Consider the following 26,118-nt stretch of genomic DNA (forward strand, 5'->3'; position numbering starts at 1 on the left):
AGGGCCCAGAGGCGTAGGTAAGAGGCTGTGTTAGAGATGCAGCCCAGGAAGTAATCTATGGTGTGGTGACAGTGGTGGGGGTACAGAGGCTGTGATATGTGGTGTACTCACGTGAATGAGCCAGACTGAGGGCCCAGAGACGTAGGTCAGAGGCCATGTTAGAGATGGAGCCCAGGCAGTACTCTATGGTGTGGTGACAGTGGTGGGGTTAAAGAGGCTGTGATATGTGGTGTACTCACGTGAATGAGCCAGACTTAGGGCCCAGAGGCGTAGGTAAGAGGCTGTGTTAGAGATGCAGCCCAGTAAGTACTCTATGGTGTGGTGACAGTGGTGGGGGTACAGAGGCTGTGATATGTGGTGTACTCACGTGAATGAGCCAGACTTAGGGCCCAGAGGCGTAGGTCAGAGGCCATGTTAGAGATGGAGCCCAGACAGTACTCTATGGTGTGGTGACGGTGGGGTTAAAGAGGCTGTGATATGTGGTGTACTCACGTGAATGAGCCAGACTTAGGGCCCAGAGGCGTAGGTCAGAGGCCATGTTAGAGATGGAGCCCAGGCAGTACTCTATGGTGTGGTGACAGTGGTGGGGGTACAGAGGCTGTGATATGTGGTGTACTCACGTGAATGAGCCAGACTTAGGGCCCAGAGGCGTAGGTAAGAGGCTGTGTTAGAGATGCAGCCCAGGCAGTACTCTATAGTGTGGATACATTGGTGAATGAACACCTCTCCAAATTCAAACTGCACAAAAACACAGGGAATATCAGATGTATTTCCAAAAGTGTTCTGCGTACATTAAAATGCATAATAATTGCTCATTTCAAACAATCACTATCATAGGAAAAAAGATACAGTCTTTATGTTTTTTCAATATAGAAATATGTACATGTATAAACATCTCTGGACTGAATTTAATTTTCAGCCACCCCAGATTTTAACCATTTCACACATAAAAAAATTCTAACTCTATCATATAAAAGAAAAAAAAGACAGTCTGCAAACCTCCTCAGTTTCATGGGTCTCTTTGGGCTTTACAACTTCCTTGCCATTGGCTAGTTCTGGCTCCCCATCTGTTGTCACGGTAATTGACACTTCATTTACCACGGACTGCAAGACAGAACCAACAACAAACCCTTAACGTCCACAAATGGATGACCATTGTGAAATGTACAGGTTTGATTAAAAAAAAAATGTAGCTGAAAATATGGTAAATTTACATGCTCATCTTTAAACCTGATTAAACGTCAAACATATATTTAAACTCTGGAAAGACAAAAATGAAGAAATAATTTGAAAAAGAGATGCATTAAAGCCATGTGAAGTACATGCTTAACAGCTAAATATAAACTCCAACTGAATTATTACGCCTTTAAAACAGAGGTGCATTATTATCAGATTTTGATTAAATCATTTCCAGTACAATGCAATGAAGTACAGGGCCAGGCTAAGGTACTATCATGCTTCATGCAGGCCAGTCAACCAGTATAAACTTAACAAAATTTGATGAGTGATAAGTGATGTTACATAAAGTTACACGATAAATACACCGATGTGTATTTCTAACATGCTATAAACATGCTATAAGTAGACAGTATTACCCACTCAGGCAGATATTTATAAATTCATGTCCTCTTAGACATTTAACAATTTATTTATATCAATTGAATACCAGTATATTCAGTTCACTTATTCACAATAGTGGGCCACTATGTTTGCCTTATTTACTTTATTGACAAAGTTCAGCTGGAGGTATTTATTACATAAGTAAGACCAGCACCACTACCACCAAAACACACGTCCAGCACCACTACCACCACCACCACATGAACACACGTCCAGCACCACTACCACCACCACCAAAACACACGTCCAGCACCACTACCACCACATGAACACACATCCAGCACCACTACCATCACCACCAAAACACACATCCAGCACCACTACCACCACCACCAAAACACACGTCCAGCACCACTACCACCACATGAACACACGTCCAGCACCACTACCACCACCACCAAAACACACGTCCAGCACCACTACCACCACATGAACACACATCCAGCACCACTACCACCACCACCAAAACACACATCCAGCACCACTACCACCACCTGAACACACGTCCAGCACCACTACCACCACATGAACACATGTCTAGCACCACTACCACCACCTGAACACAGGAAATAGCACAACTATGTGTATGAAAAGTACTATTTAAAGCCAACAGGCAGATAACTGAGTTAGCTATATTCAGATTCAGAAAGACAGATCTTATATATGATGAGTAAAACACAAAATATCTATGTACATACCAAGAGTTCAAGATTAAATATCAGGATTTGCCAAACAGTGAAAGCATTATGAAGAGAATGTAGCATAGATGTCAGTATATGTATATTAAGAAGAGTAGCAGCAAAAGAATTTACTACAAAAATGCGTAGCCGATACAAAGTGTGCTCTGTGTGCTTATAAAGCCAAACAGAGCTATTTCCAGCTACAAATGTAGCGGCCTAACACACCATTACCATTTTCACCATACAAACTTTCCACTGGATGTCAGTTACATCTACCAATTGCCGTGCTGTTAATGATGTGATATAATTAGTCGAACCAAACCGCTAGAAACTGGCGTGATCAATACCTCGCGTTTTGAGATCAGATGCTGCAATTCTGGCTGTGGACGGAGGTTGTACAGAGTTTTAGTACTTGAACAATTTACTCAGAGGGAGGTTGTACAGAGCTATAGCATTACAGCAATAGTACACCACAACCATCTCAGAGGGAGGGAGGATTACAACAGCCTTCTCAGAGGGTGGTTGTACAGTAATAGTATACAACAACCTTCTCAGAGGAAAGGTTGTACAATTATAGCATTAAAACAACCTTCTCAGAGTGGTTGCACAGTTATAGCATTCCAACAACCTTCTCAGAGGGCTGTTGTACAGCAATAATATACCACAACCTTCTCAGACGGCATATGCACAGTTATTACATTACAACGTCCTTCTCAGAGGGCCGTTGTACAGTAATAGTATACAACAACCATCTCAGAGTGGGGTTATACAGTAACAGTATACAAAAACCTTCTCAGAGGGCAGTTGCACAGTTATAGCATTACAACAGCCATCTCTGAAGGCGGTTGTACAGTAATAATATACAACAACCTTCTCGGAGGGGGGTTGTACAGTTATAGCATTATAACAACCTTCTTAGAGGGCGGTTGTACAGTAGTAATATACAACAACCTTCTCCGAGGGAGGTTGTACAAAGTTATAGCATCAAACAACCCTTTCAGTGCGAGGATGTAGACCTACAGGGCTGTACTGAGTTACAGCATTACAACAACGTACACAAGGGGAGGTTGTGAGGAGTTTATACAACCTCATGACAACCTCTGTAGGTGCTAGTTGTACAGAGCTACAGCATCAGATTGTCCCTTTTGAACACTGATTCCTTCACTTTCCAGCCTGTGACTGTAAGACATAGCTGGATTTACTAGGATCTGTATTAAAGGTCAAATATAGTTACTCCCATTCTTCAACATTTCCACATGTTTGCAAGGCGCTTATTCAAGCATATTCTGAAGCATTATTCTGTGCTGACTTATAAATGATGCTTTTTGAAGCTATGAAATTGGCCAATCTGACCAATACGGTTTTGTCTCCAAAATCAAATTATAAATGTGCATAAATTGTCCTAAAATTTGGTCTTTCATACGTAAAAAGGTTGAGGAATAAGGGTATTTATCAGGGTATGTGTGAATGAAATAGCGCAGCCTATAAAACTGTTTATCAACACATACAGGCCTGTAGCATGTCCAGTTCCAATGTGGAACGAGCATATCAGCAAAACTCCACTTGATCACGTTCTATAACATTTTCTGGCTAAACGGTCTCTCTCACTCATCTACAGTCTGAAGGCAGATTGTAGTCATTATGTACCTCATTCAAACAATTAACTTAACAACGGTAACAAGGAAATCTGCAAATTGTGAGGCGGTGACATGAATTGTTTGTTTTTCTCTAGTGGAGGACAGAAAAATGCTGGTTTCTCATTGGTCATGACAGGAATTATACTGTATTAACGTCTGAATTCTCAGGGAGACCATGCATCTCACAAAGCTGTCAGGAAGTTATGCTTGACACTGTAGGAGTGTTGTTAATAAAAACAGATCCAGGTGTGTACCTGACTATTCCTTGGTCAATCACAACGTTATGGCAGAGATCCAGGCGTGTACCTGACTATTGCTTGGTCAATCACAACGTTATGGCAGAGATCCAGGCATGTACCTGACTACTGCTTGGTCAATCACAACGTTATGGCAGAGATGCAGGCGTGTACCGGACTATTGCTTGGTCAATCACAACGTTATGGCAGGATCCAGGCGTGTACCTGACTACTGCTTGGTCAATCACAACGTTATGGCAGAGATCCAGGCATGTACCGGACTAGTGCTTGGTCAATCACAACGTTATGGCAGAGATCCAGGCGTGTACCTGACTATTGATCCAGGCGTGTACCTGACTACTGCTTGCTCAATCACAACGTTATGGCAGAGATCCAGGCGTGTACCGGACTATTCCTTGGTCAATCACAAGCGTTATGGCAGAGACCCAGGCATGTACCTGACTATTCCTTGCTCAATCACAACGTTATGGCAGAGGTCCAGGCATGTACCTGACTATTGCTTGGTCAATCACAACGTTATGGCAGAGATCCAGGCGTGTACCTGACTATTGATCCAGGCGTGTACCTGACTACTGCTTGGTCAATCACAACGTTATGGCAGAGATCCAGGCATGTACCTGACTATTGCTTGGTCAATCACAACGTTATGGCAGAGATCCAGGCGTGCACCTGACTATTGCTTGGTCAATCACAACGTTATGGCAGAGATCCAGGCGTGCACCTGACTATTGCTTGGTCAATCACAACGTTATGGCAGAGATCCAGGCATGTACCTGACTACTGCTTGGTCAATCACAACGTTATGGCAGAGATCCAGGCGTGTACCTGACTATTGCTTGGTCAATCACAACGTTATGGCAGAGATCCAGGCGTGTAACTGACTATTGCTTGGTCAATCACAACGTTATGGGAGAAATCCAGGCGTCTACCTGACTATTCCTTGGTCAATTATGGCAGAAATCCTTGTGTGTACCTGACTATTGCTTGGTCAATCACAACATCATGGCAGCTTAGTAAGACACAACAGCATGGCCTTGTTTGAAGGGGATTAGACAAATCACTGCAAAACTAACTATTTTCAACTCCAACAAAAAACACACTGGAGAGGTTAGTAATTAGGGGAGATAACAGGTGTTTGGTCCAGGGATGTCAAATGCTTGGTGTAGTGTACATTGAGCCAACAAGGGGTTGAACATTGTTAATGCGTATGCTGTGATAAGGGCACCAGGTAATGGGGCACTGGTGCTCTCAGCAAGGCACTTGTTGGACAAGCCAATGTGACAATACCACTAAGCTCTACATGCAGACGTTATGCATGGAGCTGACAAACCTATAAATTCTCAATCTGCTATCATAATGGTCTCAATGTCTTAATGTACGCTAATTTTACTTTGAATGTAACTATTTTTGCCCCAGCCATCTAAAAACTCTCTTACTGATGAATAACCACAGTTAACACAGTATGTTAAGTATGTCTCTTGATGCCACACATAATCTGAGCCAGATGCCCAGTAACCTCGTACCCTGATACCCAGTAACCTCGTACCCTGATAGCCAGTAACCTCGTACCCAGATACCCAGTAACCTCGTACCCTGATAGCCACCATTTTGTTATGGAACAGAATGTAAATTTCTTCAGCATTGTATCATAAACATGCTGTCAGGACGATATCTAAGGAGTTCAGACAATTCCCATTTGATACGTGGAGAGAGGGTGAAAATACTACTCCTATCATATCAATCAAAGATTTTGCCACCAAATGTTCCAAAGTGAGTCTATTTGTACATTATTTAACCAGATAATGTACTATTTTCAAGCATTAAATTATGATATATGGGATACTGGAAAATGGTAATTGTGGGACAAAGTACTGGGAAATGGTCATTGTGGGACAAAGTACTGGAAAATGGTCATTGTGGGACAAAGTACTGGGAAATATGGCATCAAGCGTGATAGCCAAATCTTTGCATCACAAACTCCCAGAGATATGGCCGGTGCATCAAGAAACCAATTTTATTTTATAGTGAAGATAAACTGGCCTGGACAAAACCCTCACAGTTTGGGAATACACAAACAGCAGTAAAGCAGTAAACTAGATGAGAGTAGAGCACCTAGAACTTACCGACATTTCTATAGAACTACTACCAGCATTCTGTGCGGGCTGATCCGTGAGCTTAGAATATTTGCCTCCAGAGGCACCGCTCTGATGTACATAGAAACCAAATAAACAACAGAAACCGAAATGACCAGCAAATATATACCTGGTTTACTTAGCACTGATGTATCAAAGGCAACAGTAAAACAAATTTTACAAAACATGGAAATTTGAAGCATTAGACAGCAAACTGAAAAATAAACTAGTTACAAAAAGGGTTAGGGTTGGATAACAGCAGAAGTATGATTACAAACTTAACAGCTTTGTCAACAGTGTGTTACTCTGGAGGTCAAGCAGGAGAACGATGAGAAATCAAGGGGTACAATTATGTTAGCCTATGCAAGTAATTAAGTGTTTAATATCTATAGTCTAGATATCACAGGGTGAATGTTGTGGAAACCACCCCCATGATATCCTCATCCTCTAACTCCCTTCACCCACCCCATGTCATGCTCAACACTCTAGCAGAAATTAACAGATATCACATCAGTGAAGCCCACACCCACTACAACAATTCTGGTATTGCACAAAAGGATACATTTTGCTTTTTGTAACATTCAATTTCTCTTTGAAATTCCACATCACATCATTCCGCAACAAACAACTTCACCCAGTAATCCCTCAGCACAGTCGTTTTGATCAGTATGTACTTAAAGGTCATGATAGTATTCCTCTGTGTTGGTTAGAATCTGGCTGTACGAAAAGGGTGTGACAAACAGTTTGTCAAGGTGTGTGTAGATGACTGTAAAAGGTGTATGTTACACAAACAGTTTGTGAAGGTGTGTGTAGATGACTGTAAAAGGTGTATGTTACACAAACAGTTTGTGAAGGTGTGTGTAGATGACTGTAAAAGGTGTATGTTACACAAACAGTTTGTGAAGGTGTGTGTAGATGACTGTAAAAGGTGTATGTTACACAAACAGTTTGTCAAGGTGTGTGTAGATGACTGTAAAAGGTGTATGTTACACAAACAGTTTGTCAAGGTGTGTGTAGATGACTGTAAAAGGTGTATGTTACACACACAGTTTGTGAATTCACATGTATCTGGCTGTCACATATGTGACATAATGAGCCAGTGAAGGTGTATGTATCTGGCTGTCCACTGGTGTGACATAATGAGCCAGTGAAGGTGTATGGTGTCTGGCTGTCCACAGGTGTGACATAATGAGCTGGTGAAGGTGTATGTATCTGGCTATCCACTGGTGTGACATAATGAGCCAGTGAAGGTGTATGTATCTGGCTCTCCACAGGTGCGACATAATGAGCCAGTGAAGGTGTATGTATCTGGCTATCCACTGGTGTGACATAATGAGCTGGTGAAGGTGTATTTATCTGGCTCTCCACAGGTGCGACATAATGAGCCAGTGAAGGTGTATGTATCTGGCTGTCCACAGATGTGACATAATGAGCCGGTGAAGGTGTATGTATCTGGCTGTCCACAGATGTGACATAATGAGCCGGTGAAGGTGTATGTATCTGGCTATCAACTGGTGTGACATAATGAGCTGGTGAAGGTGTATTTATCTGGCTGTCCACAGGTATGACATAATGAGCCGGTGAAGGTGTATGTATCTGGCTGTCCACTGGTGTGACATAATGAGCCGGTGAAGGTGTATGTATCTGGCTGTCCACAGATGTGACATAATGAGCCGGTGAAGGTGTATGTATCTGGCTGTCCACTGGTGTGACATAATGAGCTGGTGAAGGTGTATGTATCTGGCTGTCCACTGGTGTGACATAATGAGCTGGTGAAGGTGTATGTATCTGGCTGTCCACAGGTGTGACATAATGAGCCGGTGAAGGTGTATGTATCTGGCTGTCCACTGGTGTGACATAATGAGCCAGTGAAGGTGTATGTATCTGGCTGTCCATAGGTGTGACATAATGAGCCAGTGAAAGTGTATGTATCTGGCTCTCCACAGGTGCGACATAATGAGCCGGTGAAGGTGTACGTGTCTGGCTCTCCACTGGTGTGACATAATGAGCTGGTGAAGGTGTATGTATTTGGCTGTCCACAGGTGTGACATAATGAGCCGGTGAAGGTGTATGTATCTGGCTGTCCACTGGTGTGACATAATGAGCCAGTGAAGGTGTATGTATCTGGCTGTCCACAGTGTGACATAATGAGCCAGTGAAAGTGTATGTATCTGGCTGTCCACAGGTGCGACATAATGAGCCAGTGAAGGTGTATGTATCTGGCTGTCCACTGGTGTGACATAATGAGCCGGTGAAGGTGTATGTATCTGGCTGTCCACAGGTGTGACATAATGAGCCAGTGAAAGTGTATGTTTCTGGCTGTCCACAGGTGCGACATAATGAGCCAGTGAAGGTGTATGTGTCTGGCTGTCCACAGGTGTGACATAATGAGCCAGTGAAAGTGTATGTGTCTGGCTCTCCACTGGTGTGACATAATGAGCTGGTGAAGGTGTATGCATCTGGCTGTCCACTGGTGTGACATAATGAGCTGGTGAAGGTGTATGTATCTGGCTGTCCACAGGTGTGTGACATAATGAGCCAGTGAAGGTGTATGTATCTGGCTCTCCACAGGTGCGACATAATGAGCCAGTGAAGGTGTACGTGTCTGGCTCTCCACAGGTGTGACATAATGAGCCGGTGAAGGTGTATGTGTCTGGCTGTCCACTGGTGTGACATAATGAGCTGGTGAAGGTGTAAGTATTTGGCTGTCCACAGGTGCGACATAATGAGCCAGTGAAGGTGTATGTGTCTGGCTGTCCACAGGTGTGACATAATGGGCCGGTGAAGGTGTATGTGTCTGGCTGTCCACAGGTGTGACATAATGAGCTGGTGAAGGTGTATGTGTCTGGCTGTCCACAGGTGAGACATAATGAGCTGGTTGTAAGTTGCAGAATGATGTGAACAAGGTGCTCTCTGACCACTCACATCTTCAGGTTGGACCTCGTTCTTCACCAGGACGTCCCCGTGATTGTGACAAGCCACCTGCTCTCTGCACAACATAGAATTACAAAGCATACAACAACAACCCAACAGGAATATGAGCTGAGCTTAAACCTTCAATCAAAAATGTTAGTAAACGCTGACCAGAGCCAAAAGTACCCCAGTTCTGATATTAAACCCAAGTTCTGAGGCTTCTTGCTGTGAGCTTTCGAAAGGGTTGCAGAAATATGCTACGATAGTTCATAAACCAGATTCTTGAATCAGAACCGTGACAAAATACAGAGGATATTGCGCAGTGAGGGTTGAACACTGTCAATATTCTTCTCTTGAAAGGTGGAAATGATAACCCATGAGACACGAAGCGTCCAGTAAGTTACCATTCACACCTTAATTTTATGGTCTTCAATATTCACTGTGCAGTACACTATTTATTAGTCAATAAATGATATATTTTGACAATATCATGATTCCGAGTCTATAAATGAGCTAATCTGTAAAACAGTGCGGCTACACTGATGTGTGTATAGCGCGCCTACAACCTGGGTATATAGCGTGACGTTTATACATCGTGACATCATACATGACTTATGTAGCGTGACGTTGAATGTGACATGTATCTAGTGTGATGTCGTATATAGCGTGACATCGTACATGACATGTATAGTGTGAGGTCGTGCATGATGTGTATATAGCGTGACGTCGTACATGACGTGTATATAGCGTGATGTCATACATGACGTGTATATAGCGTGACGTCATACATGACGTGTATATAGCGTGACGTCATACATGACGTGTATATAGCGTGACGTCATACATGACGTGTATATAGCGTGATGTCATACATGACGTGTATATAGCGTGCTGCTGTACATGGCATGTATATAGTGTGCTGGTGTACATGGCATGTATATAGTGTGCTGTTGTACATAGCATGTATATAGTGTGCTGTTGTACATGGCATGTATATAGTGTGCTGTTGTACATGGCATGTATATAGTGTGCTGTTGTACATAGCATGTATATAGTGTACTGTTTTACATTGCATGTATATAGTGTGCTGTTGTACATGGCATGTATATAGTGTTCTGTTGTACATGGCATGTATATAGAGTGCTGTTGTACATGGCATGTATATAGTGTGCTGTTGTACATGGCATGTATATAGTGTTCTGTTGTACATGGCATGTATATAGAGTGCTGTTGTACATGGCATGTATATAGTGTACTGTTTTACATTGCATGTATATAGTGTGCTGTTGTACATGGCATGTATATAGTGTGCTGTTGTACATGGCATGTATATAGTGTTCTGTTGTACATGGCATGTATATAGTGTGCTGTTGTACACAGCATGTATATAGTGTACTGTTTTACATTGCATGTATACAGTGTGCTGTTGTACATGGCATGTATATAGAGTGCTGTTGTACATGGCATGTATATAGAGTGCTGTTGTACATGGCATGTATATAGTGTGCTGTTGTACATGGCATGTATATAGAGTGCTGTTGTACATGGCATGTATATAGAGTGCTGTTGTACATGGCATGTATATAGAGTGCTGTTGTACATGGCATGTATATAGTGTGCTGGTGTACATGGCATGTATATAGAGTGCTGTTGTACATGGCATGTATATAGTGTGCTGTTGTACATGGCATGTATATAGTGTGAAATCGCACACGATGTGTTGTATGACGTGTCTCATTGTTGCGTGACAGAAAAGGGAAAACTGACTGATGACTAATCCTGCTAAGCTCAGAGTGGGACGTCATGAAACAATATGTTTCTTTTTCGTCTTCATATCGTCTGGGGGTGAAATATCAAAATGTAATAACAAATGTGACATTTCTATACCCTGTAGTTTTTTCATAGTGCTGTTTGACGGAGACCATAATACCATCCAATAAAATGTGGAGTTGCCTGGTTTATGAAGGCACGTTTAATCACCTTGTACCACACATCTCATGCATGGCACACATATGCCATCTGCAGATACATCACCTGTTTCCTGCTGTTCATCGCTCTCAGGATGAAGGGTTTAGGTAGTAACAACCATGGGATGCAGATTCCTGCCAAGGCTACCATCACCGTCTGGGCAGTTTTCTGCAGAGAAACATGGCTGACACTTGCACAGTGCATCTCTATTATCAAACAACTTCACACAATAACACACACCTTTGAGAATTACAATTAGACTCCATTTAAGTGCTCTCCAATAAGCGAATATTTCAATTATCAAGCAATGTCTGTGCAACTCATAACTTAAACAGAATCTTTTTCACATCACTGAACAAAATTAAAAACAACAGAAGAAGAAAAAAAGACACTGTGAATGTAAAACTGGCGTTAATAGTTACTACTGCTCATTAATTACTCTTGTCTTTTCGACAGGAGAACTAACTGTCCTACATGCTCATGTTGACAGGAGAACTAGCTGTCCTACGTGCTCATGTTGACAGGAGAACTAGCTGTCCTACGTGCTCATGTTGACAGGAGAACTAGCTGTCCTACATGCTCATGTTGACAGGAGAACTAGCTGTCCTACGTGCTCATGTTGACAGGAGAACTAGCTGTCCTACGTGCTCATGTTGACAGGAGAACTAGCTGTCCTACATGCTCAGGTTGACAGGAGAACTAGCTTTCCTACATGCTCAGGTTGACAGGAGAACTAGCTGTCCTACATGCTTACTACAGTTGGTTGGCTGCAGCCTCAGGCCTTGACCAATCAAGTTGACAGGAGAACTAGCTGTCCTGCATGCTTACTACAGTTGGTTGGCTGCAGCCTCAGGCCTTGACCAATAAGGTTGACAGGAGAACTAGCTGTCCTACGTGCTCACTACAGTTGGTTGGCTGCAGCCTCAGGCCTTGACCAATCAGGTTGACATGAGATCTAGCTGTCCAACGTGCTTACTACAATTGGTTGGCTGCAGCCTCAGGCCTTGACCAATCAGGTTGACAGGAGAAATAGCTGTCCTACGTGCTTACTACAGTTAGTTGGCTGCAGTCTCTGCTTCGGCTAAGGCCTTAAATGAGAAGGATTATCAGGTAACTCGCCGAGGAGGATTCTCGGGTAACTCGCCGAGGAGGATTGTCGGGTCACTCGTCGAGGAGGATTGTCGGGTCACTCAGCGAGGAGGATTGTCGGGTAACTCGTCGAGGAGGATTGTCGGGTCACTTGCCGAGGAGGATTGTCGGGTCACTCAGCAAGGAGGGTTGTTGGGTAACATGACCAGGAGGATTGTTGGGTCACTCAGCCAGGAGGATTGTTGGGTCACTCAGCCAGGAGGATTTGTCGGGTGACTCAGCGAGGAGGATTGTTTGGTCACTCAGGAAGGAGGATTGACGGGTCACTCAGCGAGGATGATTGTCGGGTCACTCAGCGAGGATAATTGTCGGGTCACTCAGCGAGAAGGACTGTCGGGTAACTTAGCGAGGAGGATTGTCAGGTCACTCAGTGAGGAGGATTGTCGGGTAACTCACGCTACTCAGGTTTCCTTCAACCACAGACCTGACCGCCCTCACATAAATGAAAAATTTGTGAAATACAAACCTGGCCCTCATAGTAAGGACGTTGACTCAGCGGAGTGGGGTCTTCCGTATCATACTTCATCAGGAACATGTTAATGAGATCTGAAAACCATCCAAGTCCAGTGGTTGTCTTATGGCATCACAGCAAGAGCAAATGTATGTGTGTTTGTTTGTAAATGTCTCATCATACTGGTGAGGTAAGGTTACACGGACAGACAGTCAGCCACAAAATCTCTCATCACATCAGTCAGGTAAGGTTACACGGACAGACAGTCAGCCACAAAATCTCTCATCACATCAGTCAGGTAAGGTTACATGGACAGACAGTCATCCACAAAATCTCTCATCACATCAGTCAGGTAAGGTTACACGGACAGACAGTCATCCACAAAATCTCTCATCACATCAGTCAGGTAAGGTTACATGGAGAGACAGTCATCCACAAAATCTCTCATCACATCGGTCAGGTAAGGTTACATGGACAGACAGTCAGCCACAAAATCTCTCATCACATCGGTCAGGTAAGGTTACATGGACAGACAGTCAGCCACAAAATCTCTCATCACATCAGTCAGGTAAGGTTACATGGACAGACAGTCAGCCACAAAATCTCTCATCACTTCGGTCAGGTAAGGTTACATGGACAGACAGTCAGCCACAAAATCTCTCATCACATCAGTCAGGTTACATGGACAGACAGCCATCCACAAAATCTCTCATCACATCAGTCAGGTAAGGTTACATGGACAGACAGTCATCCACAAAATCTCTCATCACATCAGTCAGGTAAGGTTACATGGACAGACAGTCATCCACAAAATCTCTCATCACATCAGTCAGGTAAGGTTACATGGACAGACAGTCATCCACAAAATCTCTCATCACATCGGTCAGGTAAGGTTACATGGACAGACAGTCAGCCACAAAATCTCTCATCACATCAGTCAGGTAAGGTTACATGGACAGACAGTCATCCACAAAATCTCTCACATCGGTCAGGTAAGGTTACATGGACAGACAGTCAGCCACAAAATCTCTCATCACATCAGTCAGGTTACATGGACAGACAGCCATCCACAAAATCTCTCATCACATCAGTCCGGTGAGGTTACATGGACAGACAGTCATCCACAAAATCTCTCATCACATCAGTCAGGTAAGGTTACATGGACAGACATTCAGCCACAAAATCTCTCATCACATCGGTCAGGTAAGGTTACATGGACAGACAGTCATCCACAAAATCTCTCATCACATCGGTCAGGTAAGGTTACATGGACAGACAGTCAGCCACAAAATCTCTCATCACATCAGTCAGGTAAGGTTACATGGACAGACAGTCAGCCACAAAATCTCTCATCACATCGGTCAGGTAAGGTTACATGGACAGACAGTCAGCCACAAAATCTCTCATCACATCAGTCAGGTTACATGGACAGACAGCCATCCACAAAATCTCTCATCACATCAGTCAGGTAAGGTTACATGGACAGACAGTCATCCACAAAATCTCTCATCACATCAGTCAGGTAAGGTTACATGGACAGACAGTCATCCACAAAATCTCTCATCACATCAGTCAGGTAAGGTTACATGGACAGACAGTCATCCACACAATCTCTCATCACATCGGTCAGGTAAGGTTACATGGACAGACAGTCAGCCACAAAATCTCTCATCACATCAGTCAGGTAAGGTTACATGGACAGACAGTCATCCACAAAATCTCTCACATCGGTCAGGTAAGGTTACATGGACAGACAGTCATCCACAAAATCTCTCATCACATCAGTCAGGTTACCTTGACAGACAGCCATCCACAAAATCTCTCATCACATCAGTCCGGTGAGGTTACATGGACAGACAGTCATCCACAAAATCTCTCATCACATCAGTCAGGTAAGGTTACATGGACAGACAGTCATCCACAAAATCTCTCACATCGGTCAGGTAAGGTTACATGGACAGACATTCAGCCACAAAATCTCTCATCATATTGGTGAGGTAAGGTTACATGTACAGACAGTCATCCACAAAATCTCTCATCACATCAGTCAGGTAAGGTTACATGGACAGACAGTCATCCACAAAATCTCTCATCATATCGGTCAGGTAAGGTTACATGGACAGACAGTCAGCCACAAAATCTCTCATCACATTGGCCAGGTAAGGTTACATGGACAGACAGTCAGCCACAAAATCTCTCATCATATCAGTCAGGTGAGGTTACATGGACTGACAGTCATCCACAAAATCTCTCATCACATCAGTCAGGTAAGGTTACATGGACAGACAGTCATCCACAAAATCTCTCATCACTTCGGTCAGGTAAGGTTACATGGACAGACAGTCATCCACAAAATCTCTCATCACATCAGTCAGGTTACATGGACAGACAGCCATCCACAAAATCTCTCATCACATCAGTCAGGTAAGGTTACATCGACAGACAGTCAGCCACAAAATCTCTCATCACATCAGTCAGGTAAGGTTACATGGACAGACAGTCATCCACAAAATCTCTCACATCGGTCAGGTAAGGTTACATGGACAGACAGTCATCCACAAAATCTCTCATCACATCAGTCAGGTAAGGTTACATGGACAGACAGTCATCCACAAAATCTCTCATCACATCGGTCAGGTAAGGTTACATGGACAGACAGTCAGCCACAAAATCTCTCATCACATCAGTCAGGTAAGGTTACATGGACAGACAGTCAGCCAAAAAATCTCTCATCACATCAGTCAGGTAAGGTTACATGGACAGACAGTCATCCACAAAATCTCTCATCACAACGGTCAGGTAAGGTTACATGGACAGTCAGCCACAAAATCTCTCATCACATCAGTCAGGTAAGGTTACATGGACAGACAGTCATCCACAAAATCTCTCATCACATCAGTCAGGTAAGGTTACATGGACAGACAGTCATCCATAAAATCTCTCACATCGGTCAGGTAAGGTTACATGGACAGACAGCCATCCACAAAATCTCTCATCACATCAGTCAGGTAAGGTTACATGGACAGACAGTCATCCACAAAATCTCTCATCACATCAGTCAGGTAAGGTTACATGGACAGACAGTCATCCACAAAATCTCTCACATCGGTCAGGTAAGGTTACATGGACAGACATTCAGCCACAAAATCTCTCATCATATTGGTGAGGTAAGGTTACATGTACAGACAGTCATCCACAAAATCTCTCATCACATCAGTCAGGTAAGGTTACATGGACAGACAGTCATCCACAAAATCTCTCATCATATCGGTCAGGTAAGGTTACATGGACAGACAGTCATCCACAAAATCTCTCATCACATCAGTCAGGTAAGGTTACATGGACAGACAGTCAGCCACAAAATCTCTCATCACATCAGTCAGGTTACATGGACAGGCAGCCATCCACAAAATCTCTCATCACATCAGTCCGGTGAGGTTACATGGACAGACAGTCATCCACAAAATCTCTCATCACATCAGTCAGGTAAGGTTACATGGACAGACAGTCATCCACAAAATCTCTCACATCGGTCAGGTAAGGTTACATGGACAGACATTCAGCCACAAAATCTCTCATCACATTGGTGAGGTAAGGTTACATGTACAGACAGTCATCCACAAAATCTCTCATCACATCAGTCAGGTAAGGTTACATGGACAGACAGTCATCCACAAAATCTCTCATCATATCGGTCAGGTAAGGTTACATGGACAGACAGTCAGCCACAAAATCTCTCATCACATTGGCCAGGTAAGGTTACATGGACAGACAGCCATCCACAAAATCTCTCATCATATCAGTCAGGTGAGGTTACATGGACTGACAGTCAGCCACAAAATCTCTCATCACATCAGTCAGGTAAGGTTACATGGACAGACAGTCAGCCACAAAATCTCTCATCACATCGGTCAGGTAAGGTTACATGGACAGACAGTCATCCACAAAATCTCTCATTACATCAGTCAGGTTACATGGACAGACAGCCATCCACAAAATCTCTCATCACATCAGTCAGGTAAGGTTACATGGACAGACAGTCAGCCACAAAATCTCTCATCACATCAGTCAGGTAAGGTTACATGGACAGACAGTCATCCACAAAATCTCTCACATCAGTCAGGTAAGGTTACATGGACAGACAGTCAGCCACAAAATCTCTCATCACATCAGTCAGGTAAGGTTACATGGACAGACAGTCAGCCACAAAATCTCTCATCACATCGGTCAGGTAAGGTTACATGGACAGACAGTCATCCACAAAATCTCTCATCACATCAGTCAGGTAAGGTTACATGGACAGACAGTCATCCACAAAATCTCTCATCACATCAGTCAGGTAAGGTTACATGGACAGACAGTCATCCACAAAATCTCTCATCACATCGGTCAGGTAAGGTTACATGGACAGTCAGCCACAAAATCTCTCATCACATCAGTCAGGTAAGGTTACATGGACAGACAGTCATCCACAAAATCTCTCATCACATCAGTCAGGTAAGGTTACATGGACAGACAGTCATCCATAAAATCTCTTACATCGGTCAGGTAAGGTTACATGGACAGACAGCCATCCACAAAATCTCTCATCACATCAGTCAGGTAAGGTTACATGGACAGACAGTCATCCACAAAATCTCTCATCACATCAGTCAGGTAAGGTTACATGGACAGACAGTCATCCACAAAATCTCTCACATCGGTCAGGTAAGGTTACATGGACAGACATTCAGCCACAAAATCTCTCATCATATTGGTGAGGTAAGGTTACATGTACAGACAGTCATCCACAAAATCTCTCACCACATCAGTCAGGTAAGGTTACATGGACAGACAGTCATCCACAAAATCTGTCATCATATCGGTCAGGTAAGGTTACATGGACAGACAGTCATCCACAAAATCTCTCATCACATCAGTCAGGTAAGGTTACATGGACAGACAGTCATCCACAAAATCTCTCACCACATCAGTCAGGTTACATGGACAGACAGCCATCCACAAAATCTCTCATCACATCAGTCAGGTAAGGTTACATGGACAGACAGTCAGCCACAAAATCTCTCATCACATCAGTCAGGTAAGGTTACATGGACAGACAGTCATCCACAAAATCTCTCACATCGGCCAGGTAAGGTTACATGGACAGACAGTCAGCCACAAAATCTCTCATCACATCAGTCCGGTAAGGTTACATGGACAGACAGTCATCCACAAAATCTCTCATCACATCGGTCAGGTAAGGTTACATGGACAGACAGTCATCCACAAAATCTCTCATCACATCAGTCAGGTAAGGTTACATGGACAGACAGTCATCCACAAAATCTCTCATCACATCAGTCAGGTAAGGTTACATGGACAGACAGTCATCCACAAAATCTCTCATCACATCAGTCAGGTAAGGTTACATGGACAGACAGTCATCCACAAAATCTCTCACATCGGTCAGGTAAGGTTACATGGACAGACAGTCAGCCACAAAATCTCTCATCACATCAGTCAGGTAAGGTTACATGGACAGACAGTCATCCACAAAATCTCTCATCACATCAGTCAGGTAAGGTTACATGGACAGACAGTCATCCACAAAATCTCTCATCACATCAGTCAGGTAAGGTTACATGGACAGACAGTCATCCACAAAATCTCTCACATCGGTCAGGTAAGGTTACATGGACAGACAGTCAGCCACAAAATCTCTCATCACATCAGTCAGGTAAGGTTACATGGACAGACAGTCATCCACAAAATCTCTCATCACATCGGTCAGGTAAAGTTACATGAGCAGACAGTCATCCACAAAATCTCTCATCATATCGGTCAGGTAAGGTTACATGGACAGACAGTCATCCACAAAATCTCTCATCATATTGGTGAGGTAAGGTTACATGGACAGACAGTCATCCACAAAATCTCTCATCACATCAGTCAGGTAAGGTTACATGGACAGTCAGTCATCCACAAAATCTCTCACATCGGTCAGGTAAGGTTACATGGACAGATATTCAGCCACAAAATCTCTCATCACATCAGTCAGGTAAGGTTACATGGACAGACAGTCATCCACAAAATCTCTCATCACATCAGTCAGGTAAGGTTACATGGACAGTCAGTCATCCACAAAATCTCTCATCACATCGGTCAGGTAAGGTTACATGGACAGACAGTCAGCCACAAAATCTCTCATCACATCGGTCAGGTAAGGTTACATGGACAGACAGTTAGCCACAAAATCTCTCATCACATCAGTCAGGTAAGGTTACATGGACAGACAGTCATTAACAAAATCTCTCATCATATCAGTCAGGTAAGGTTACATGGACAGACAGTCATCCACAAAATCTCTCATCACATCAGTCAGGTAAGGTTACATGGACAGACATTCAGCCACAAAATCTCTCATCACTTCGGTCAGGTAAGGTTACATGGACAGACATTCAGCCACAAAATCTCTCATCATATCGGTCAGGTAAGGTTACATGGACAGACAGTCATCCACAAAATCTCTCATCACATCAGTCAGGTTACATGGACAGACAGTCATCCATAAAATCTCTCATCATATCAGTCAGGTGAGGTTACATGGACAGACAGCCACAAAATCTCTCATCACATCAGTCAGCTAAGGTTACATGGACAGACAGTCATCCACAAAATCTCTCATCACATCGGTCAGGTAAGGTTACATGAGCAGGCAGTCACCCACAAAATCTCTCATCCATTTACACCAGAATGTCATAGCTAGCCCTGAGAATGGGGCATACATTGGTGACTCTAAGGTCATCAGTTTGATGAAATGTTGAAGAGCACAGAGATGTGGTAAACACACAGACAAGTTAAGGGGACAATAACTCTGTAAAGTGGAATTAACTCAGGAATAAGTGAAGTGAGCAAAAACTCACTGATAAATAAAGTGGATAATAACTCACCAAAGTGAAGTGGGCAATAACGAATGGATAGGTACAGACGGCAATAACTCACGGATAAGTAAAGAGGGAGCCTCCTGGGTCAGGGTAACATCATATGATAACCACTTGTAGAAAATTGTGGCCACAAGGTATCCAAAGATTGCTAGGAGAAAAATCACTTCTGGGATGAACTCACAAAATATGTTCAGGAATCTTCTGTAGTGGCTGTGAATGACAAAGATTACATGATTACATGCATCCGTAGTGGCCGTGAATGACACAGATAACATGATTACATGCATCCGTAGTGGCTGTGAATGACAAAGATTACATGATTACATGCATCCGTAGTGGCTGTGAATGACACAGATTACATGATTACATGCATTGGTAGTGGCTGTGACTGACACAATATTACATGATGACATGCATCCGTAGTGGCTGTGAATGACACAGATTACATGATTACATGCATCCGTAGTGGCTGTGAATGACACAGATAACATGATTACATGCATCCGTAGTGGCTGTGAATGACAAAGATTACATGCATCCGTAGTGGCTGTGAATGACACAGATAACATGATTACATGCATCAGTAGTGGCTGTGAATGACAAAGATTACATGATTACATGCATCCGTAGTGGCTGTGAATGACACAGATTACATGATTACATGCATTGGTAGTGGCTGTGACTGACACAATATTACATGATGACATGCATCCGTAGTGGCTGTGAATGACACAGATTACATGATTACATGCATCCGTAGTGGCTGTGAATGACACAGATAACATGATTACATGCATCCGTAGTGGCTGTGAATGACACAGATTACATGATTACATGCATCCGTAGTGGCTGTGAATGACAAAGATTACATGATTACATGCATCCGTAGTGGCTGTGAATGACACAGATTACATGATTACATGCATTGGTAGTGGCTGTGACTGACACAATATTACATGATGACATGCATCCGTAGTGGCTGTGAATGACACAGATTACATGATTACATGCATCCGTAGTGGCTGTGAATGACACAGATAACATGATTATATGCATATGTAGTGGCTGTGAATGACACAGATTACATGATGGCATGCATTGGTAGTGGCCATGAATGACACAGATTATATGATTACATGCATCCGTAGTGGCTGTGAATGACACAGATTACATGATGGCATGCATTGGTAGTGGCCGTGAATGACACAGATTACATGATTACATGCATCCGTAGTGGCCGTGAATGACACAGATTACATGATTACATGCATCCGTAGTGGCTGTGAATGACACAGATAACATGATTATATGCATATGTAGTGGCTGTGAATGACACAGATTACATGATGGCATGCATTGGTAGTGGCCATGAATGACACAGATTATATGATTACATGCATCCGTAGTGGCTGTGAATGACACAGATTACATGATGGCATGCATTGGTAGTGGCCGTGAATGACACAGATTACATGATTACATGCACTGGTAGTGGCTGTGAATGACAAAGATTACATGATTACATGCAATGACAAAGATTACATGATTACATGCATTGGTAGTGGCTGTGAATGACAAAGATTACATGATTACATGCATCCGTAGTGGCTGTGAATGACACAGATTACATGATTACATGCATCTGTAGTGGCTGTGACTGACACAGATTACATGATGACATGCATCTGTAGTGGCTGTGAATGGCAAAGATTACATGATTACATGCATCCGTAGTGGCTGTGAATGACACAGATTACATGATTACATGCATTGGTAGTGGCTGTGACTGACACAATATTACATGATGACATGCATCCGTAGTGGCTGTGAATGACACAGATTACATGATTACATGCATCCGTAGTGGCTGTGAATGACACAGATAACATGATTACATGCATCCGTAGTGGCTGTGAATGACACAGATAACATGATTACATGCATCCGTAGTGGCTGTGAATGACACAGATTATATGATTACATGCATCCGTAGTGGCTGTGAATGGCAAAGATTACATAATGACATGCATCTGAGGTGTGCAAACCCTGAGCTCAATACATACAGTACTATTTAAGATACATGTACCAGACTTAAGATTTTGCTTAACATCACTTTCCTTGTTACTGGACGTTGACTCCCAGGGTACAACAAAAGCTAGGTTATATTCTACCAAAGGAATTTCTTCTTATTTTTTTCTTCTCTATTCAGTACATCACCATACAAATCTGAACATTTACACAGAGGTGCCAAAAAGAATGTACGTTACATATACTGTTAACAAATGCCCATGTAATTCTGCCTAAATACTCACATATGATTGGCCAAACTGAGAGCCACACCAAACAACATCTGACAGATCCCCAATATCACAGCCACTTTCATCTTAAAGGAATTCAGGAAAGTGATCTTATTGGTGGACAGCTGCCATACCTGAAAGCAAAATACCCAATAGCTGAACAGGAAATAAAGCAAGGTAGGAAAGTTCTCTAAAATATTAGATATCCTGAAATATTTGAAAAAAAAACTAGAAGGGAGGTTTTGGGACAAAACATGAAGAGAGGGAGTAAGTCTACATACAAGTAGCCCATTGTCCAGAAGACGTCAGCACTCACTGGGTCAATTCCAAATGGGTAAGGATCCTTGGGTTTTGTGTCAAACTCGGGGTTCATCTGAAGGATATCAACACTCTCATAGGTAGACAGCCTGTAACCATAGCAACATGTCACAAATATATATGTATCAATTCCCACTATCAGATTAAGGCATCGAGGAGTGCAGTGTTTTGGTATTTGAGATCAAATTCAATAGGTAAAGCCTTGATCACACAGTATGTTTTGCCAAAATGACCTCCCACTCATGACAAGTTAAATAAAACGTGGGACATAGGTGGGACATACATGTACACGTATGACATTTCACACTTTACGGTTGTGAGGACTTCGATATTGATAACACCGATCTCAGTATGTGAATGAGGCTATAAGAAGCCTATTTACACATAGGTACAACCGCAAGAGAAAAGCAGTCCACTCACGTATAGTTGGGATGCCACTTGGTACCAAATATGTTGACTGATTTGGAGAAGATGTCATTGTAACACATCCCAGTGTAGATAGAGAATAGTCCCATTAGCATGATGATGTAACGGCCGCCAAAAAATGTGTTCCATATCTGAAATAACAATTTTCCATAATGGTTTCACCATTACAAGAATAGTTACATGAACAATGTAAAAGTCAGCCGAGTTTATGAATTTAGGAAGATTCGTGAAATACCTTGGGTTTTGGTCTTGTAACTACCATTGCCATTTATACCACTCTTAGTCCTCCCGTCCTGGCCTTTTAACGGCCATAGCCATGTATACCACGCTAATCCTCATATCCTGGCCTCGTTTAATGGCCATAGTCATTTATACCATTCTAATCTTCATGTCCTGACCTTGGTTTAACGGCCATAGCCATGTATACCACGCTAATCCTCATATCCTGGCCTCGTTTAATGGCCATAGCCATTTATACCATTCTAATCTTCATGTCCTGACCTTGGTTTAACGACCATAGCCATGTATACCACGCTAATCCTCATATCCTGGCCTCGTTTAATGGCCATAGCCATTTATACCATTCTAATCTTCATGTCCTGACCTCGGTTTAACGACCATAGTCATTAATACCACTTTAGTCATCACATACTGGCCTTGTAACGGCCATAGCCATTTATACCACGCTAACCCTCATATCCCGGCCTCGTTTAATGGCCATAGCCATTTATACCATTCTAATCTTCATGTCCTGACCTTGGTTTAACGGCCATAGCCATTTATACCACGCTAATCCTCATATCCTGGCCTCGTTTAATGGCCATAGCCATTTATACCATTCTAATCTTCATGTCCTGACCTCGGTTTAATGGCCATAGCCATTTATACCACACTAATCCTCACGTCCTCGCCTGCGATTAACAGCCATAACCATTTATACCATTCGAGACCTCCCGTCCTGGCTTTGTAACGGCCATAGCCATTTATACCTTGCTAATCCTCACGTCCTCGCCTCGGATTAACGGCCACACCCATTTATAACACTCTTAGTCCTCCCGTCCTGGCCTTGTAACGGCCATAGCCATTTATACCACGCTAATCCTCACGTCCTCACCTCGGATTAACGGCCATAACCATTTGTACCACTCTTAGTCCTCCCGTCCTGGCCTTGTAACGGCCATAGCCATCTATATCATGCTAATCCTTACGTCCAGCCTCAGTTTAACAGCCATAACCATTTATACCATTCTAATCTTCACATCCTGACATCAGTTTAGCGGCCATAGCCATTCATACCACGCTAATCCTCACACCCTGGCCTCAGTTTAACAGCCATTGCCATTTATACCATTCTAGTCCTCACATCCTGGCCTTGTAACAACCATAGCCATTTATACCAATCCTCATGTCCTGGCCTCAGTTTAATGGCCACAACCATTTATACCATTCTAGTCCTCCCGTCCTGGCCTTGTAATGGCCGTAGCCAATTATACCACGCTAATCCTCCTGTCCTGGCCTCGGTTTAAGGGCCATAGTCATTTTTACCACTCTAATCCTCACACCCTGGCCTTAGTTTAACAGCCATAGCCATTTATACCACTCTAGTCCTCACGTCCTGGCCTTGTTACGAAAATAGCCATTTATGCCAGGCTAATCCTCACGTCCTGGCCTTGGAATAATGGCCATAGCCATTCATACCACTCTAGTCCTCACGTTTTGGCCTTGTAGCCATTTATACAACACTAATCCTCACATCCTGGCCTCAGTTTAACGACAATAGCCGTTTATACCACGCTGATCCTCCTGTCCTGGCCTTGTAAGGTCCACAGCCATTCACACCACACCAATCCTCACGTCCTGGCCTCGGTTAAATGACCATAGTCATTTATACCACACTAGTCCTCACGTCCTGGCCTCAGTTTAATGACAATAGCCGTTTACATGTATACCACACTAGTCCTCCCGTCCTGGCCTTGTAATGACCACAATCATTTATACCACACTAGTCCTCCCGTCCTGGCCTTGTAATGACCACAACCATTTATACCACACTAGTCCTCACGTCTTGGCCTTGTAATGACCACAATCATTTATACCACACTAGTCCTCCCGTCCTGGCCTTGTAATGACCACAATCATTTATACCACACTAGTCCTCACGTCTTGGCCTTGTAATGACCACAATCATTTATACGACACTAGTCCTCGCGTCCTGGCCTTGTAATGACCACAATCATTTATACCACACTAGTCCTCCCGTCCTGGCCTTGTAATGACCACAATCATTTATACCACACTAGTCCTCGCGTCCTGGCCTTGTAATGACCACAATCATTTATACCACACTAAATACTTAGTCTTGGGCTAATGACCATAAGCACCTGTACCACACTAATTCCACAGTTCTGGCCTTGGTTTAACCACCATAATCATTTGTAAAGAGCTTTTAAAAATTCTGAAGATTTAGTGTTAGTTTAATGATCTTTTTGTTCTGCACTAATTCTCGAGTTTCGGACTTGTGTTATTGGTCCAAAGGTCAAAAGATTGATGAGGGATTGGTTTTACCAACGGATCTCCTAAACTTTGTCATGGCCAACGGTAACACAGTTCCTATTGTTTCTATTATTTACCGTCATAATTAAATGTCTCAAGAATAAAAAAAAAATAAAACAGCTTTGTGAGTTTTGTGATCGTGAAACAAGAAATTTCTTTCTATGTGGCTTAAACAGTTTAAGCTGGTTGCTGCTAACAGACCTCATTGTCAGTTTTCTGTTTGAGGAGGGACTTTTCCTTCACCACCATCCACAGCCCAAACAGGAACATTATGAAGCCGTGTCCTGCATCCCCAAACATCACCGCAAACAGGAATGGGAAGGTGATCACAGCATACAGGGCTGAAACACAGCAAGGATCACAGCATACAGGGCTGAAACACAGCAAGGGTCACAGCATACAGAAATGAAACACAGCATGGATAACAGCATACAGTGCCGAAACACAGTATGGATCACAGCATACAGGGCTGAAACACAGCAAGGGTCACAGCATACAGGGCTGAAACAGCATGGATTACAGCATACAGAGCTGAAACACAGCAAGGATCACAGCATGCAGGGCTGAAACACAGCAAGGATCACAGCATACAGAGCTGAAACACAGCAAAATAATGCACTAGATTGTGTGTACAAAAACATGAAATTGGAAATTAGAAAAAGATTGCAACTTACATGAAAAAAATGCAATAGCATATGAACTTTTAATGTTTCACAATTCCAGGCTGAATTCCCTCACTGTCATGGTGTCAGTGGTCCAACAGTGAAAACACCAGTAGCTGACCTTCGCCG

The 26,118-nt window shown here is 43.1% G+C and overlaps 1 protein-coding gene across 5 annotated transcripts in view; it reads right to left on the bottom strand.

The window, feature by feature from the left end:
* Positions 1-694: 694 nt before the first annotated feature.
* Positions 695-26,118, bottom strand: part of LOC135481935 (V-type proton ATPase 116 kDa subunit a 1-like) — a 45,292-nt gene continuing 19,868 nt past the window's right edge. For 2 of the 5 annotated variants that reach the window (XM_064761717.1, XM_064761716.1), the window contains exons 12-22: positions 25,529-25,668; positions 22,769-22,905; positions 22,347-22,437; positions 22,046-22,164; positions 19,792-19,943; positions 12,823-12,902; positions 11,274-11,375; positions 9,252-9,315; positions 6,318-6,398; positions 1,000-3,919; positions 695-738 (exon numbers count right to left, since the gene is read on the bottom strand). In XM_064761717.1, the coding sequence (XP_064617787.1) occupies positions 9,256-9,315; positions 11,274-11,375; positions 12,823-12,902; positions 19,792-19,943; positions 22,046-22,164; positions 22,347-22,437; positions 22,769-22,905; positions 25,529-25,668 (881 nt within the window). In that variant the 3' untranslated portion in view covers positions 695-738; positions 1,000-3,919; positions 6,318-6,398; positions 9,252-9,255. Of the gene's footprint in view, positions 739-999; positions 3,920-6,317; positions 6,399-9,251; positions 9,316-11,273; positions 11,376-12,822; positions 12,903-19,791; positions 19,944-22,045; positions 22,165-22,346; positions 22,438-22,768; positions 22,906-25,528; positions 25,669-26,118 lie in introns of those variants that run through there. The other 3 variants (XM_064761718.1, XM_064761720.1, XM_064761719.1) reach the window with 3 other exon arrangements.

Source organism: Liolophura sinensis, chromosome 1, assembly GCF_032854445.1.
Source record: "Liolophura sinensis isolate JHLJ2023 chromosome 1, CUHK_Ljap_v2, whole genome shotgun sequence".
NCBI classification, from domain to species: domain Eukaryota; kingdom Metazoa; phylum Mollusca; class Polyplacophora; order Chitonida; family Chitonidae; genus Liolophura; species Liolophura sinensis.